This window comes from Clupea harengus, unplaced genomic scaffold (assembly GCF_900700415.2).
Source record: "Clupea harengus unplaced genomic scaffold, Ch_v2.0.2, whole genome shotgun sequence".
Lineage (NCBI taxonomy): Eukaryota > Metazoa > Chordata > Actinopteri > Clupeiformes > Clupeidae > Clupea > Clupea harengus.
This window is the reverse complement of record NW_024879954.1, coordinates 17,501-31,429: the sequence shown is the minus strand read 5'-3', so window position 1 is coordinate 31,429 and position 13,929 is coordinate 17,501. Positions and strand designations below refer to the sequence as shown.

The 13,929-nt window shown below is 40.6% G+C and overlaps 2 protein-coding genes across 3 annotated transcripts; one reads left to right on the top strand and one right to left on the bottom strand.

The window, feature by feature from the left end:
* Positions 1-32: 32 nt before the first annotated feature.
* On the bottom strand, positions 33-3,582 carry alg12 (ALG12 alpha-1,6-mannosyltransferase). The gene is given in 10 exon segments (XM_042705767.1): positions 33-802; positions 1,258-1,333; positions 1,439-1,487; positions 1,489-1,609; positions 1,725-1,948; positions 2,068-2,171; positions 2,323-2,517; positions 2,618-2,791; positions 2,896-3,028; positions 3,382-3,582. Coding segments are annotated over 10 exon segments (1,470 nt in total). The 5' UTR covers positions 3,541-3,582; the 3' UTR covers positions 33-567.
* A 431-nt stretch (positions 3,583-4,013) lies between these two features.
* Positions 4,014-10,463, top strand: creld2 (cysteine-rich with EGF-like domains 2). Of its 2 annotated transcripts, XM_042705758.1 has the most exons (10): positions 4,019-4,397; positions 4,566-4,648; positions 4,763-4,873; positions 5,017-5,108; positions 6,408-6,584; positions 7,491-7,589; positions 7,709-7,792; positions 7,924-8,019; positions 9,550-9,690; positions 10,116-10,463. In XM_042705758.1, exons 1-10 carry the CDS (start codon positions 4,269-4,271, stop codon positions 10,187-10,189), a joined length of 1,086 nt encoding a protein of 361 aa, XP_042561692.1. In that variant the 5' UTR covers positions 4,019-4,268; the 3' UTR covers positions 10,190-10,463. The 2 variants fall into 2 exon arrangements, with proteins under 2 accessions (XP_042561693.1, XP_042561692.1); XM_042705759.1 differs by lacking the exons at positions 9,550-9,690; positions 10,116-10,463 and adding an exon at positions 8,213-8,356 and having other exon boundaries at positions 4,014-4,397.
* Positions 10,464-13,929: the final 3,466 nt, after the last annotated feature.

The following is a 13,929-nucleotide window of genomic DNA, read 5'->3' as shown; positions in this document are numbered from 1 at the left end:
TCAGGCTATGGTATAAATGGAACAACCACAGCTTCCTGCAAAAGTACCAAAATTTAATCCGTAAACACAGCATCAATTTGTACTTCACATCCTTATTTCAGGGCCACAGGCTCTTTGTAATAATTTATTTGTTTACACAGACGTTATCACTGACCTGATAACTAAAGCTCAGTAAACACATTTCCCCCCTCTTCTAATGAGGTTACAATCCACTATGTCCAAGACTTTAAAATGTGTTGTCTTTGTCATTGAAGTGCAAAAATTCTTTCAGACCTAATATGATGATTCTGAAAGTACAGTTTACAGGTTAATTTCCCAATATTCCTTTGCATCTCTGTTAGACACAGGCCCAGGAGCCTGGCATAAATAATTATGATATAGTGGATCTCTCACTTGGCTCAGTGCTCAATTTATACAGCAGCCTGCTATGGAGAATGACGTCATCAATATTAAGTAAGACGGCACATTCAGTAGCGCCCTGTTACAAAAAAGGTGGAATGTTTCCTTAAGAATGTCCAAACCAACAAAATCCCATTCTACAAAAGTAGTCATTTTTACATCAAACATTCAGCTAGGTTTATGTTTTAATTGTTCTAATAGCACCAGTTTGTTGTCCAGCTTAATACTGAATGGGGGAAAGCTGAAGAAATTAAACATTAAATTATTGTAGCCTTGAATGAAAGTAACTGGCTGATGCGAGTCTCTGAGTAATGCTATCTGGGTTGAGTTAGCCTCCATCAATATATGAGTAAAGGTCTTCATTTGGGAATCCCCTGGTACCATGCCCTCTTTTTTGCTATATCTGAAAAGAAAAGAAAGTGTAAAAAACAGTAAACAATATTAACAAAAACAGTGCAATATCATACCAGTCGGTTCCAATTTATCCCATGCTGAGTAAGCTAATAACTGCATTATTAACTCTAAAGTTGTCCAAAGCAATATTCTTAAAATACTGTGATGGTCAAACAATCTGTTTTGCTTTCACCTCACTTAGCAAATATTATCAAATGAGGTGACTTGTAAAACCGGATTCAAATTAGTGACTGAATACAAAAAGGCCACATACAACATGTAATATCCACATTATGGACAATTGTACCTGATTTCAGTATACTCTAATGACAAATAACAAGGAACTAGTGACTGGAAGTTCAGACTTCCATATACACATTTTCATTTTCCACTGAAACACAGCTGTTCTACAACTGCCTGGAGTACATATCTATAATAAGACAACGAAAACAATTAGTCACTCACTTCCAGCTTCCATTCATTTCTAAGAAGCGGGAGACTCCTGTTTGTGCTGCCGCTACATCAATATGTAGAGAGACATCTGAAAGGGACATCATACGGGAAACAAATCAGAACAGCTCTCTCCACAACATCCACCCTCCTCTCACACACACTTCTGTCTCTGAGTCTTCCATTCAGCACTGACCTGAGGTGGCAGGAACTAATGTGTGTAGTTCCAACATAGCTCTCCCTCCCAGGATAATTGTGATGAGAGACACACAAGGACATGCTTGTGTAGGCAGCATTTGTCATCAACTGACCAACCACAATCAAGGATGCAATTTTATACAACCAGGATTTGTGGTAGTTGTTCAAACTGGAACATAAAAAAACTCCAGTTACAAATAATATAAACTGCAGTGGACTACCTAACAGCGCATTTAAACACCAATTGTGTAACCGAATTCAGAAATGAAAGGTTTTTCTCTCACATGTAGGAGCAGCCCCGGGCGGCCACGATGTTGAACACAGGGAAGGTGTAGACGATGAAGCGAAGCTCCTTGTGAGGCAGGAGAGAGTACAGCAGAATGAACCCAACAGTTGGAATTAACAGTGTTTGCATCCGCCTGTCAAAAAGACCCAAAGGAATGAAGAACAGAGTGCTGCCCAGGGCACGAGGAAGGGCTGAGTAAAAGTACCACAGAAAGGGTGAGGTTTACTGAGGGGAACAAAGTTAAGGTGAATAGGAAGTCAGCAGTTTAAAACATAAACATTAAAGCAGAATGTAAACATAGCAATCCCTGTGTAATTACAGGAAAATGAACAAAAGGATATTCCCCAGTCAGAACTTTTGTTTAAGACTGTGTTGTACCACAGAACTTGACCCTCAGGCCAAAGTATTTGTTTCCAGAACACAGAGTCAACACATACAGTGAGACCTGTAAGGGAAAAATATGGACAAATGATTACATTTGGTTCAAATACAGTTTGGCACAATTGACTTGGACAGTTCACAGTTCTGAGTTCACAGGTCTGACACAGAAAACTTGACACAATATAAAATAAAGTCAACTTTCACACAGTACTCACTTAATGACAGAATACCAGATGGTATGGCAAAGTAAAACAGCTGTAGTATAGTCAGTCTCCTGCTCAGCAGCGACATCAGTAGCATCAGGCCCAGGAAGAGGCTAAGCTCAGAGCGGAACACAATGATGACAAATGCTGAGAGGCATATGAAGGAACCGTGCTTCTGCGCCATCCATGATGTGAATGCCAGAACAACTACAGCGTAAAAAAGGAAAATGGGAATTCAAAACATCAAAGCCTTTCAGTAGGTGAATCAAATGGTAATAACAAATTCTATTCAAAATATGGTATTTACCTATAGGCAGAGCAAAAACGTTTGGCAGTGGCCTGGTGGCATAAAACATGAGATGGAATTGTGATGTACAGATGAGACAAAAAAATCCAGCAACAGTGGTCCCAAACTGCTTCCGAACCTCATTCTGCATGCGCCAGAGAGCAAAAACCACACACATCCCCAGCACGCCTCTCACTAAAATGTAGACGTAAAAGCAGGTTAAGATCAAAGTTTCAAGCGCTAATATCCCCTCACAGTGCCATAAAGTGCTGATAACTGATATTCAGAAAGACACTTACCAATAACTTGAGTGTAGAATTTTGGCACATCCAGAAAATATAGTATATACACCATTGGCGATGACAGAACTGAAATAAACACTGGCCCCAAAAATGTCCGTGGAACTACACCGGGAAATTCGTGATGGTCATACTGTAAATGAGAAAACAAAGCTGATTCTGAGCTTAGAATTCGTGGAGGTGTAAGCATTTGTATTGACGCTCTCTTCTTATCATTTTAATTCAGCTTTGTTCAATAGACTGTAAAGCAAATATAACCTGTGGAAGAACACACAAATCTCACCTGGCTAGCGCTGCAATACAGCGAAATGAATACGGCGAAATGATGGTGTTCGTAGTATCACCCTGATATGATCTGCTATTCAATTAGCCTACCTATGTCAACATTGGCAATGTAACACTGAAAAGCCCATAACTATTACTTATCCCAGCTAGCTAACTCCACCGAGGTAATGTCAGATAGTTGTCAGTTATCTAATTTCTTACCTTTTCGAGATCAAGTCTGTGGTACAAAATATCATGTATTGCTTGTAAGTTGAAACTTTCTTCAACCTTTGTAAATGGGCATATAAATAAATGTAGAAAGACTATAAAAACAATCAAAAACAGCAGCGGTCGCTCAGAGACACTTCTCTTCTCTGCCATGACTTTTCAACATCGGAAGTCGGCACATGCGCAGATCTGGTCACTGAAGACGCTGTACCATTACCTTCTCATTGGACAAATATATCAGATTTAGTTCTCCCTTTGAAGAATAGACGGATAAAGTGACAGTGGACAGATACACCATTTTCTGATGACAATACACGCTTTAAAAATAACATATGCATATGTAATATTCCTTCACATTGCTTTGTTTTGTCAGGCCAGGTTCATAAGGATAATCAAAATTCTCCTTTTATTGAGCAAAGTCATTATATTCGTGGATGAACGTATCAGCGATCGACTGAGTAAACAAAACAAATTACACTTATCAGTGAAGTGCATTTAGGTGATACTGTGACCTTAAATTTACACTTGACTTCACATAGTTGTCCCGCGCGTGGCGACACTACATTGGCTTATGAAATGACTGATGTATAAGCATGACCAATCAAAAGGAGACACAATCGTAATCACAAGATGACGCGGAAATCGAAAAATGTGTGGCTTTTTCTTTAGCCGGCATGTAAATACTGTAACTTACTATAAAGCTTTGCGTCTCGTCTCGGTTTATTTATTGTAGCTGCTATAACTGATGTTTCTTTACAAAGACAGGAATATTTTTGGGTCGCTGACAAGACTATGTTGTCATAGCTAGGTATCTAGCTGAGTGGTTACGTTTGAGACATTTTTTGCTAATCAGCTAATAGTTAGCGAAGTTGAATGGGAAAATGCCAACCAGTATATCGATTATTTCATTTTATGTTGTAGTCTTAGTTGTACAAGTGCAGCACATCTACACAAAAGATCTAAAGAGTTCTTGCTCAACATGCAGACAGATAACAGACAATTTCAACAAGGTAAGGCAGTCTAATTGTAGGCTAATGTTATGCCTCTGGAGTCGTTCCCTTACATTGACCGCCAGACAACATATGATCTGTGCAATTTAACTGAAAGTTACCAATTAAGTCTGGATGCGAAATGTTTGTCTGATCATTTATTGTGAATTTTAACTCTACAATGTTAAGGGCTTCGATAGAACCGCTAAGAAGAATTTTGGTGGTGGAAATACAGCATGGGAGGAGAGGAAATTGGCAAAATATGAGATCAGGTGAAGTAATGCTGTTTGATAGGTTACACATTTGTAGTTATATCTTCCACTGATGTTGCAGGATATTGCAATTTGTCTGCTGTGCTAAGATTATGCACTCTTTCCTCTGTCCAGTGAGATCCGTCTGGTGGAGATCATTGAAGGGTTGTGTGACAGCAGCAGCTTTGAATGCAATCATATGGTCGAGGAGCATGAAGACCATTTTGAAACTTGGTGGTTCAAGAGGTTGGAATGTGTTTACTGGAGTAGTACATTTATTTAACTTCTACTGACTCAACCTTTCTTCCTCGTGTTTCATTGGATTGTTGAAATGTATTATGTTAGGCCTAATCATTCACAAAATGAAACCTATGTCTTAATTGTTTCAGTAAATCAAAACATCCTGACCTACTGAAGTGGTTTTGCATTGAGACCATCAAAGTATGCTGTCCCAATGGAACATTTGGCCCAGACTGCAATGGTAAGGCTTTAATGCACACACAACCAATGTTTGGCAGCATGTGACAACAGCAACTAGACATCCATTCACCTTTAAAAATGGATATATGTTCTTATTTTTTTTTTTCAGTATCAATAACATTGATTTGATGTTTTGCTGTATTGAACGTGGGGAAATCCTGAGGTTCCTGGCAAGATTCTAATAATAATAATAGATTTGATTTATATAGCTATTTTTCAAAGAACCCCAAAGATGCTTCTGTACCATCATTGTAACATTTCAATGTGTCTTTGAGATTGTTAGCTGCTCATATTACTACTAACATGATACTATGTTGTTGATTTGGACCAACACCCTGTGGAAAACCGTACTTTGACAAAAGGTGTGTGGCAGATACGTTTGAATGTTACAAAGAGACTATTCACCACAAATCATTTTTGAGTTAACATGTTCACATCTTGTACAAGTCCAAGTAACATGAGTGTGAAGATTGTAGGTACATAAGTATTTTTCAGTACAAAAGCGTGTTCATTGTGTAGCTCATTGTTTGTCAAACCATAAACCTACACCTCCTTCTAGGTGGAAAGGTTCTATTGTGCATAATCTGTCATTTCTGATTATGCTTAAAGACAGTTATATAATTTGTGTTGATCACCACTGCCTGCTAGATAACCAGTTAATGTGTGTTGGTTACCAGGTACCTGGACATGACTAGCATCAAAGAATCTTACTGAAGACAAACTCAAATAGTTTTTTGTGTTATACTTGATTCAAAGTTTTATCTAGAGTAGTGAACTGACTAGCTATCAGCCAACAGACTTACCTGGCAAGAGTCAACAACTTCACAGTTAGCACTGTTATCTTTATAGTGTAGATCTTTGTATATGCACATTAGGGATGCAATGGCTCACGGTATTCTGTCGGTTTAATACACTCGCGTGCGCCGCTGTATTGCGATATGCCTGTCATTTTCCTTTCATTTCTCAAACTTTCTTATCGCACCTCAGTCTGAACGCACGTTGTCAGTTAGACTTTCCCTGAAGCCTATCAGCACTCTGTATGCAAATATGAGCTGGAGAAGAGAGGGGAACCTAAGAACCAAATGATCTCAGTTCCAACTTGTCAATGGCTAGTACAGTAGCTAGACAGAGAGAAGCACCGCTCCCGTGGCCCAAAAACAACTGATGCATATCGACCCGGGGGCCCAATGTACCGTTGCATCCTTAATGCACATCAGTGTTCAGTGCTGTTAGTAAAGATAATAGTACAACTGAATGGCAGGGATGGTATTTCTCTAACAATGCACTGTTCCCTGATCAGACTGTGTCGGAGGATCTGAGAGGCCTTGCCATGGTAATGGAGTCTGTAATGGCGAAGGGACAAGAGGGGGCGATGGCAAGTGCAGTTGCAACCATGGATACAAAGGGGAATTCTGTCTGGACTGCATTGATGGATACTTCAACGAGCAAAGAAATGACACTTTCTCTCTTTGCACAGGTAAATTCTCCCTTTTCAGGCTAAGGGACCAGCTTCTGTATGCAACGGTAACATCGTTGCTAATGTCCAGTAGACATGGTCACTATAGAAGTCCCCCTACAACCACTACCTGTCTGTGTGACAAAGGGATACCCATTCCTTTATTGGTTTGAAGTAGTTGGAACCTTAGACGCTGGGAGTCTTTGAGACCAATTGGATTGAAATTTTTAAGGTAGACTAATGTGTTCTAATAGATGGATATAGATCATTAAATTGTTCCAATAGATGAATATAGATCATTAAATTGAATATTTAGTAACGGCCTGGCAAAGCACCTCAAGGGAGCAACTCAGCATTTGGTGATGTCCATGTGTTCCAGACTCCAGGCAGTCATTGACTGCAAAGGATTTTCATCCCAGAATAAAACACAATCCTTATATTTATAATTATGTTAGTTTGTCCAATTACTTTTGAGCCTCTGAAAATGGAGGGACTGTATAGAATGCACCCTGTATTGTATAATGCAATATTTGTGTTAAACCCCTTGATTTAAAGCTGAAAGTCTACATTTTAGCCACATCTTGATTGCTTGATAGATTGCTCAAATCCGCTGTGGTGGTCTACAGAGACAAAATTATGACATTTCTGTCACTGTCCAAATACTTATGGACCTGACTGTATAAGCAAAAGCCATATCTCCATTTACAAGTTTTTTTTTTTCCTTCTTTCTAATTTGTCAAAACTGTGCTACCATTGGACAGTGTGCTCTCATCTACATCATTACTGTAGCAACCAGTATGAATACTAGAACAAGAACATGCTGCCTGAATACGTAGATCCAATCTAGATCCAGTCATTTTCAAAGGGCAATATGTACAGGAACTGTCTCAACATAGCGGAGTCAATTTGAGAACTGCTCTTCTACAGTGTGTCCTACCTCCTGTAAGACCTGCACGGGCCCCACCAATAAGGACTGTGATGACTGCAAAGAGGGATGGGAGGAGGATGACGAAGAGGCATGCATTGGTAGGAAAAGCATTATTTCTTGCCAAGTGATGGAACATTGAGACCATCAAAAACATTGGTTTTTTTCTTCAGCTGGTTCGTATATCAATCTGCTTTCTTTCTCATTTCGTATTTCAAAGATGTTGATGAGTGCGCCGAGGATTCTTCCACATGCAAAGAGGATCAGTTTTGCCTAAACACTCAAGGCTCTTTCTCCTGCAATGGTAAGACAGGTCGTACCTTAAGGTGTCGTAAGACATGTATTTCAGTATTATTTTCTACAACTTGCAGTGATGTGTAGACTGTCTTGTGCAATACTGGCATCTACATATTGATATGTTTCATATTTTTCCAGCTTGCGACAAGGTCTGTTCTGGCTGTAAAGGGCCGGGCCCTGACCAGTGCTTAGCTTGCTCGGAAGGATTCATGGAGGAGGAAGGCATATGCACTGGTAAACATCTGATCGTCTACTTTTGTAAGAGCGGAGGTGGTAACAGGAGTCAATAGCCTGGAGCATAGTAGAGGGTTAGAGGCTCAAATCATAATCAGTTTCTGTACAGTTCACAGTTCATACAAAAATGAGCTTGAACTTCGAGCCAACCAACATCAGGAACTCAGCTCTATGTGCTCTGTTGTGATGGCAGATATGAATGAATGTGATCAGCCTGAAGCTCTATGTGTTGTGATGGCAGATATGAATGAATGTGATCAGCCTGAAGCTCTATGTGTTGTGATGGCAGATATAAACTAGAAAATGCATTTCCTGAAGGAAATACCAGTGCATGAAATGTAAAAGTTAAGAAAGGAAGAAGAAAAGAAAGAAGAGTGAAGAAGCAAAGAAGAAAGGAAAGAAGAGTAAAAGAAGGAAAGAAGAATGGAAGAAGGAAAGAAGAGTGAAGAAAGGAAAGAAGAGTAAAAGAAGGAAAGAAGAGTGGAAGAAGGAAAGAAGAGTGGAAGAAGAGTGGAAGAAAGGAAAGAAGAGTGGAAGAAGGAAATAAGAAAAGAAAGAAGAGTGAAGAAAGGAAAGAAGAGTGGAAGAAGGAAAGAAGAAAAGAAAGAAGAGTGAAAAAAGAAAGGAAGAGTGGAAGAAGGAAAGAGAAATGGAGTGAAGCAGAGAGATGGAGTGTGAGAGAAAGTAGACTGAGAGAGATAAAGAGAAAGATGGAGAGAAAAAGAAGTAGAGTATGGAAGGTGTCTCTTAATATTCCTAGTTATACAGTTGAATGGAGAGGGACAGAGAGAAGAGGAGCCTTGGAACCTTGGCGCAGGTGTCAGTGAAGCACAGGTGCAAGCCAGTTTAATGACCCTATTATGATGTCATAATGGCCCAATGTAAGTCAATGGGAAAATTTGTATTAGTTTTTCTTTATTATCTTATAAAGTTTTTAAAAAGTGTCGTTTACAAGACCTACGCGAAAAAGTTTGAACGAAGTTTCTACGTTAACCGGTTCGAGCTGAATTAATCGCAGAAGTCGGTAAGAAGAATAATAAGAAGAAGAAGAAGTATTAGAAGCCTAGGAACAACAATACAGGGCATTTCATGCACTGTAATGAATGTGATCAGCCTGAAGCTCGGTGTGCTCTGTTCTGATGGCAGATATGGATGGATGTGATCAGCCTGAAGCTCTATGTGTTGTGATTGCAGATATGGATGGATGTGATCAGCCTGAAGCTCTATGTGTTGTGATTGCAGATATGGATGGATGTGATCAGCCTGAAGCTCTATGTGTTGTGATTGCAGATATGGATGGATGTGATCAGCCTGAAGCTGTATGTGTTGTGATTGCAGATATGGATGAATGTGATCAGCCTGAAGCTCTATGTGTTGTGATTGCAGATATGGATGGATGTGATCAGCCTGAAGCTGTATGTGTTGTGATTGCAGATATGGATGAATGTGATCAGCCTGAAGCTCTATGTGTTGTGATTGCAGATATGGATGAATGTGATCAGCCTGAAGCTCTATGTGTTGTGATTGCAGATATGGATGAATGTGATCAGCCTGAAGCTGTCTGCACTGAGGAGCACCAGGACTGCCTCAACACCGTTGGAAGCTACGAGTGCCAGTGTGCTGATGGTTTCCATGACGAAGGTGGCACCTGCATTCCAACTCCCACATTAGGTAAGTCCTGATATTCCAAACTGTATTTTTAGTGTCCGATATGAAGACACTATTCTCTGCCAGTTCAAATTAAAATAAGACTTTGCTTTGTTTTTTGCATTGGTTTACTTTCATTTTGAGATTTATTATTAGATCAGAATTATTATTAGATAGATAGATTTACTTGGTCTAAATTTGTTGTAAAGGTGTTACACAATATGGTCATGGACACTTCATATATTAAGCACCAGCAATTTGAAATACTGTTGTGTAAAGTAAAGTGTATGAACATCATCTCAAAATATGTTGAGCCACTTTAAACAATCCTGATACCATCCATTATCATAAATACGCCGAGAGCACCGCAGCAGTGTTGTTAATTAGGTGTATGATTCTCAGAGGATGTTGCATATGACCTTATGCCACTTCTTTCCTCTTATCCTTAGAAGAGAATCAGCAACCGTCTGAAGATCAACTAGTCCCTGATAGTCAAAAGCCTGTGGAACATGAAGACCTGTGATGTCGTTCTGATTTTTAATTCCTTGATTGAACACAAGGGGGAGATAAAGCATTGTGATAGTCCCTCATCAGCTGAATGTCATGTATTGAACGATGCTTCGGACATCATGGCCTTCACTGAACTGAACTATCTCAGTACTTGGTCATTTTTGCCAGGAACTGCCCCACGGAACAGTGGAAACATTTGACTCAAGTTGTTTTTGCTGCCATAGCACTAGGAGGAAACATTGTTTTGTCAAGCCAGCCTAATAAAATTGAATCACTGTTTATTATGATTAGCGCTTTAATTGTCTTAATTAAGAGCTTGTATTGTGTTTGAAATCAAGCAGCTAGTAGTATATTTCTACTTTGTCCCTCAGCAGTGACTGAATAGCAATTATGTTGGTTTGAGAATGAACACCAGGTGGCAGTATAGCACAGGAAATAGAAATTTACTGAGGAAAATTGGATAAGTAAAGCATGAAAGATGAGGATTTATTGAAAAAAAAGGGTGCTTATGATATCCTACTCCTCTGAATTGTGTTACCAAGCCCCTATTTGAAGATGTTATCCCGAATGCTACATGTCTCATAGCAATGAGCTGCTTTGTTTGTAGTTATCTGACAGACTGCTGCAAGAGAGTTGGGCTAAGAGTAAGAGCTTGTTGTAACACATCCTTGAGCCGGGGCTTTCTACTGCAGATGCAATCTCACAATTCCCCTTACTTACCCACCCCTGTCTGCATGATGGTACTTTTCCAGTGAACCACATTGTTAAAACAACTCATTCAAGGGGAAGCCAAGAGGTTTTTGAACATATATATAGCCTGAACTGTACATTACACACCGCATGTCATGTATTGAGTAAATCCCTGTGTGGACAGTTATATGCCCAGGAAGCCCGCTGAAATGGAACATATAATGGTAAATCTTAAACAGAGTGCAGCACAACTCTTCTCTTTGCTCTGTTGTGGTTTTGCTTTGCCAGTAATGCTCAGCTGTGGTGCATGTGGTTTCACTCAGGCCAGGGTGACCACAAGGACACTGCCAATTCCCCCAGAGCATGCTGGGATGCCAGTGCTCAGTGTGTATATGTGTGACTTAGCGGAAGGGCAAGGAATTATGTGGAACTGACCCGAAGTGAATACCTTGATCAGATGAAAGCCCTGAGGAAAAGCCGCCCAGGTGGTGGAGAGAGAGAGCGACCCTCCCTGTCTCTCTGCCACAGGTTCCCCGGTCCCCTCCCTCCATCTGTGGTTTGGACTCGAGTGAGGTGCAGCTGTGCCATGTGCTTTCGTTCAGGACGTTGTGTGTGATGTGGTCACCTCCTTCCCTCTCGTCCTCTCTGTTGTGGCTACCCGCTTTGCCTACTCAGAGCTCCACAGCAAAACACTATCAATAAAGTTGGACAAATTTTGGCGCTGTTGGGTTCAGGCGTTTGCCTGCACTTGATTTTGGGAGGACCAACCAGGTCAGGAACAGCAATGGTGCACTCTATACAAACCTGGGACAACAATCACTCCTAAGTCCATAAGTCCATCCTCTCAAGCACAGTGTAACCCATAATGTTGAACTCCACTTCAACTGTTTAGTCTGGTATTTGGTTTGGATGTCTCATGGCATCGATATTCTATTGCATGCTGCTCTCTAATGTATTTGTTGTTTTTCAGTTTGTTTTAGAACTCTTGAAAGCATTCATGTGAAGGTAAACAGTTGAGTCTGATGAGGTGTTCTAACCCAGGACTCCACAAGACATCAGAGGGAGTGGCATTCACTAAGCCATCCTTGTGCACTTTCAAGAGATTTTGTAGACAAGTGAGATGGATTGATGCGTCATTCTTTTGAACTAGCTAGTGTGTGTGTGTCTGTGCATGTCTGCTCTGATTGTGAATTCAATGAGAAAAGCTTTGATCTCCTATATTGCTTTGTATGTTTTTTCCCTTTGGGTTTGTACACTATCTTTGTGGGCAAGGCTGGTGGGGATCAAACAGCTTTGTGATTGCGTGTGAGTGGCCATCTTATGCGTCCAGCCTCCAAGAGATGAATAACCCCTCCTCAACATCCAAGAAAACACCCAAAACAAAAACAAATGGTGCGTTTCTTCAATTTGTAAATATTTTGCTAGAGGCAAAAATGTTCTTTTCCCATTTTGCACTTTAGATCACAAAATGTCCATCTTTTTGATAGATTCAAAGTATATTAGTACTGTATTATATATTTGTGTCCGTGTGCTGTAACTAAATTACAAATTAGTCTTAGTATCCTTGAAAAGTCTGTTCGAAGTATCTGCAGTAGCCACAAGAAAGAGTACAACAGCTCCTCCAGCTACTCTGGGATACAGACTTCTTTTCTGCTTATTAAAAAGAACTTAATGTGCAGCAGACTTCTGCGTTTGTGTTATCAAGGCAATTTCATTTCCTGACCAATATTAACTCATATGGTTTTGTTTTATCTGGAGGGCAACCCCACACAGGATTTAGAATAAAATTGTTCCTGTTTGAAAGCGTATTAAAGTTCAACAGGGGAATTCACACACTCTTGTGACTGACCACCTAGTGGGAGTTGTGTAACAGAAAAACAGATCCAAGTTGTTTGCAGCTGAAAGGCATGAAACCTCAAACATGGAGGGTGATTTCAAAGGATTGCTGTTTTTTTTCGTTATTCAAAGATTCCCAAGGAACCCCTGACGAAAGGTGAAATAGGTTGACGTCTCGCTGCTCTCACAGATGAGGATGGTGACGCAACGGCACCATGTGAACCCCAGCTTGTTGTGAAAGTTCACAACACACTGATCCCACTGCTGTTTGTTGTGGATTGCCGTAACACTTTGCACATGTTTCTTGACAGATCATTTTCCAGACGTGCTCACCGGTCCTCTGGTTGGAGGACCACACACACACAGACACACTCCATTGTGCTGATGCCCAGGGTGAGGACGGAGCGTTGGGATGGAACAGGCTACAACATATTCAGAGATACAACAGAATGCAGTGTGTTTGTGTGTGAGAGGATGTCTATACGCGTGTGGGTGAATGGGTGTGTGTGTGTGTGTGTGTGTGAGAGAGAGAGAGAGAGAGAGAGGAGGGGGTTGGGGTTGGGAGAGACTGATGATTCTGCATTCAGATTCCTGTGGGGTAAAATGCTGCTGGGTCAGCGCGGCTCCCTGGCGGCTTCTGACAGGTCAGCGTTTTGGGGCATATATCAGCGCTCTGTGGAGCTGGCTGAACTGCACAGCATCCCCTCTCTATGCTCACCTCTCATGCAAACGCCATAGTGTCAGTTATGTCTCTGTTATTATGCCTCACAGGCCTCCTGATAGGAAATGCTCAGAATCCACTGTCAGGATCGTGGATAGTAACAGTTCAAGATTGCATCATGTAGAATGTGATTAGGATGCATGACAGAATGCAGTGATGACGGTGTCCATACTCCAGACAGGGAGTTTACTTTAAAATGCCTGTCAATAAATAATACAAAAAATATCAGACAATTGCTTAAATTATACACCAGAAAAGGAGGATAATAATAGTGTAGTTAATAACAGAGCACATGGATCCCATCACTTATTTAGGGTTTAGATCTAGGTCAGACTTGTAGCCAGTAATATAACTTACAACAATGCCAATTCCCATTCTACCAACCCTGGCATTGAGTAAAGCCATTCGAAGAAGACTGGAGATGGTAGAATGCTGCATACTTGACATGTGGGCTTTCCTATTGGTATCGTTTTGTGAAATAAGGCTTCACTTGAGAGATGTCCAAC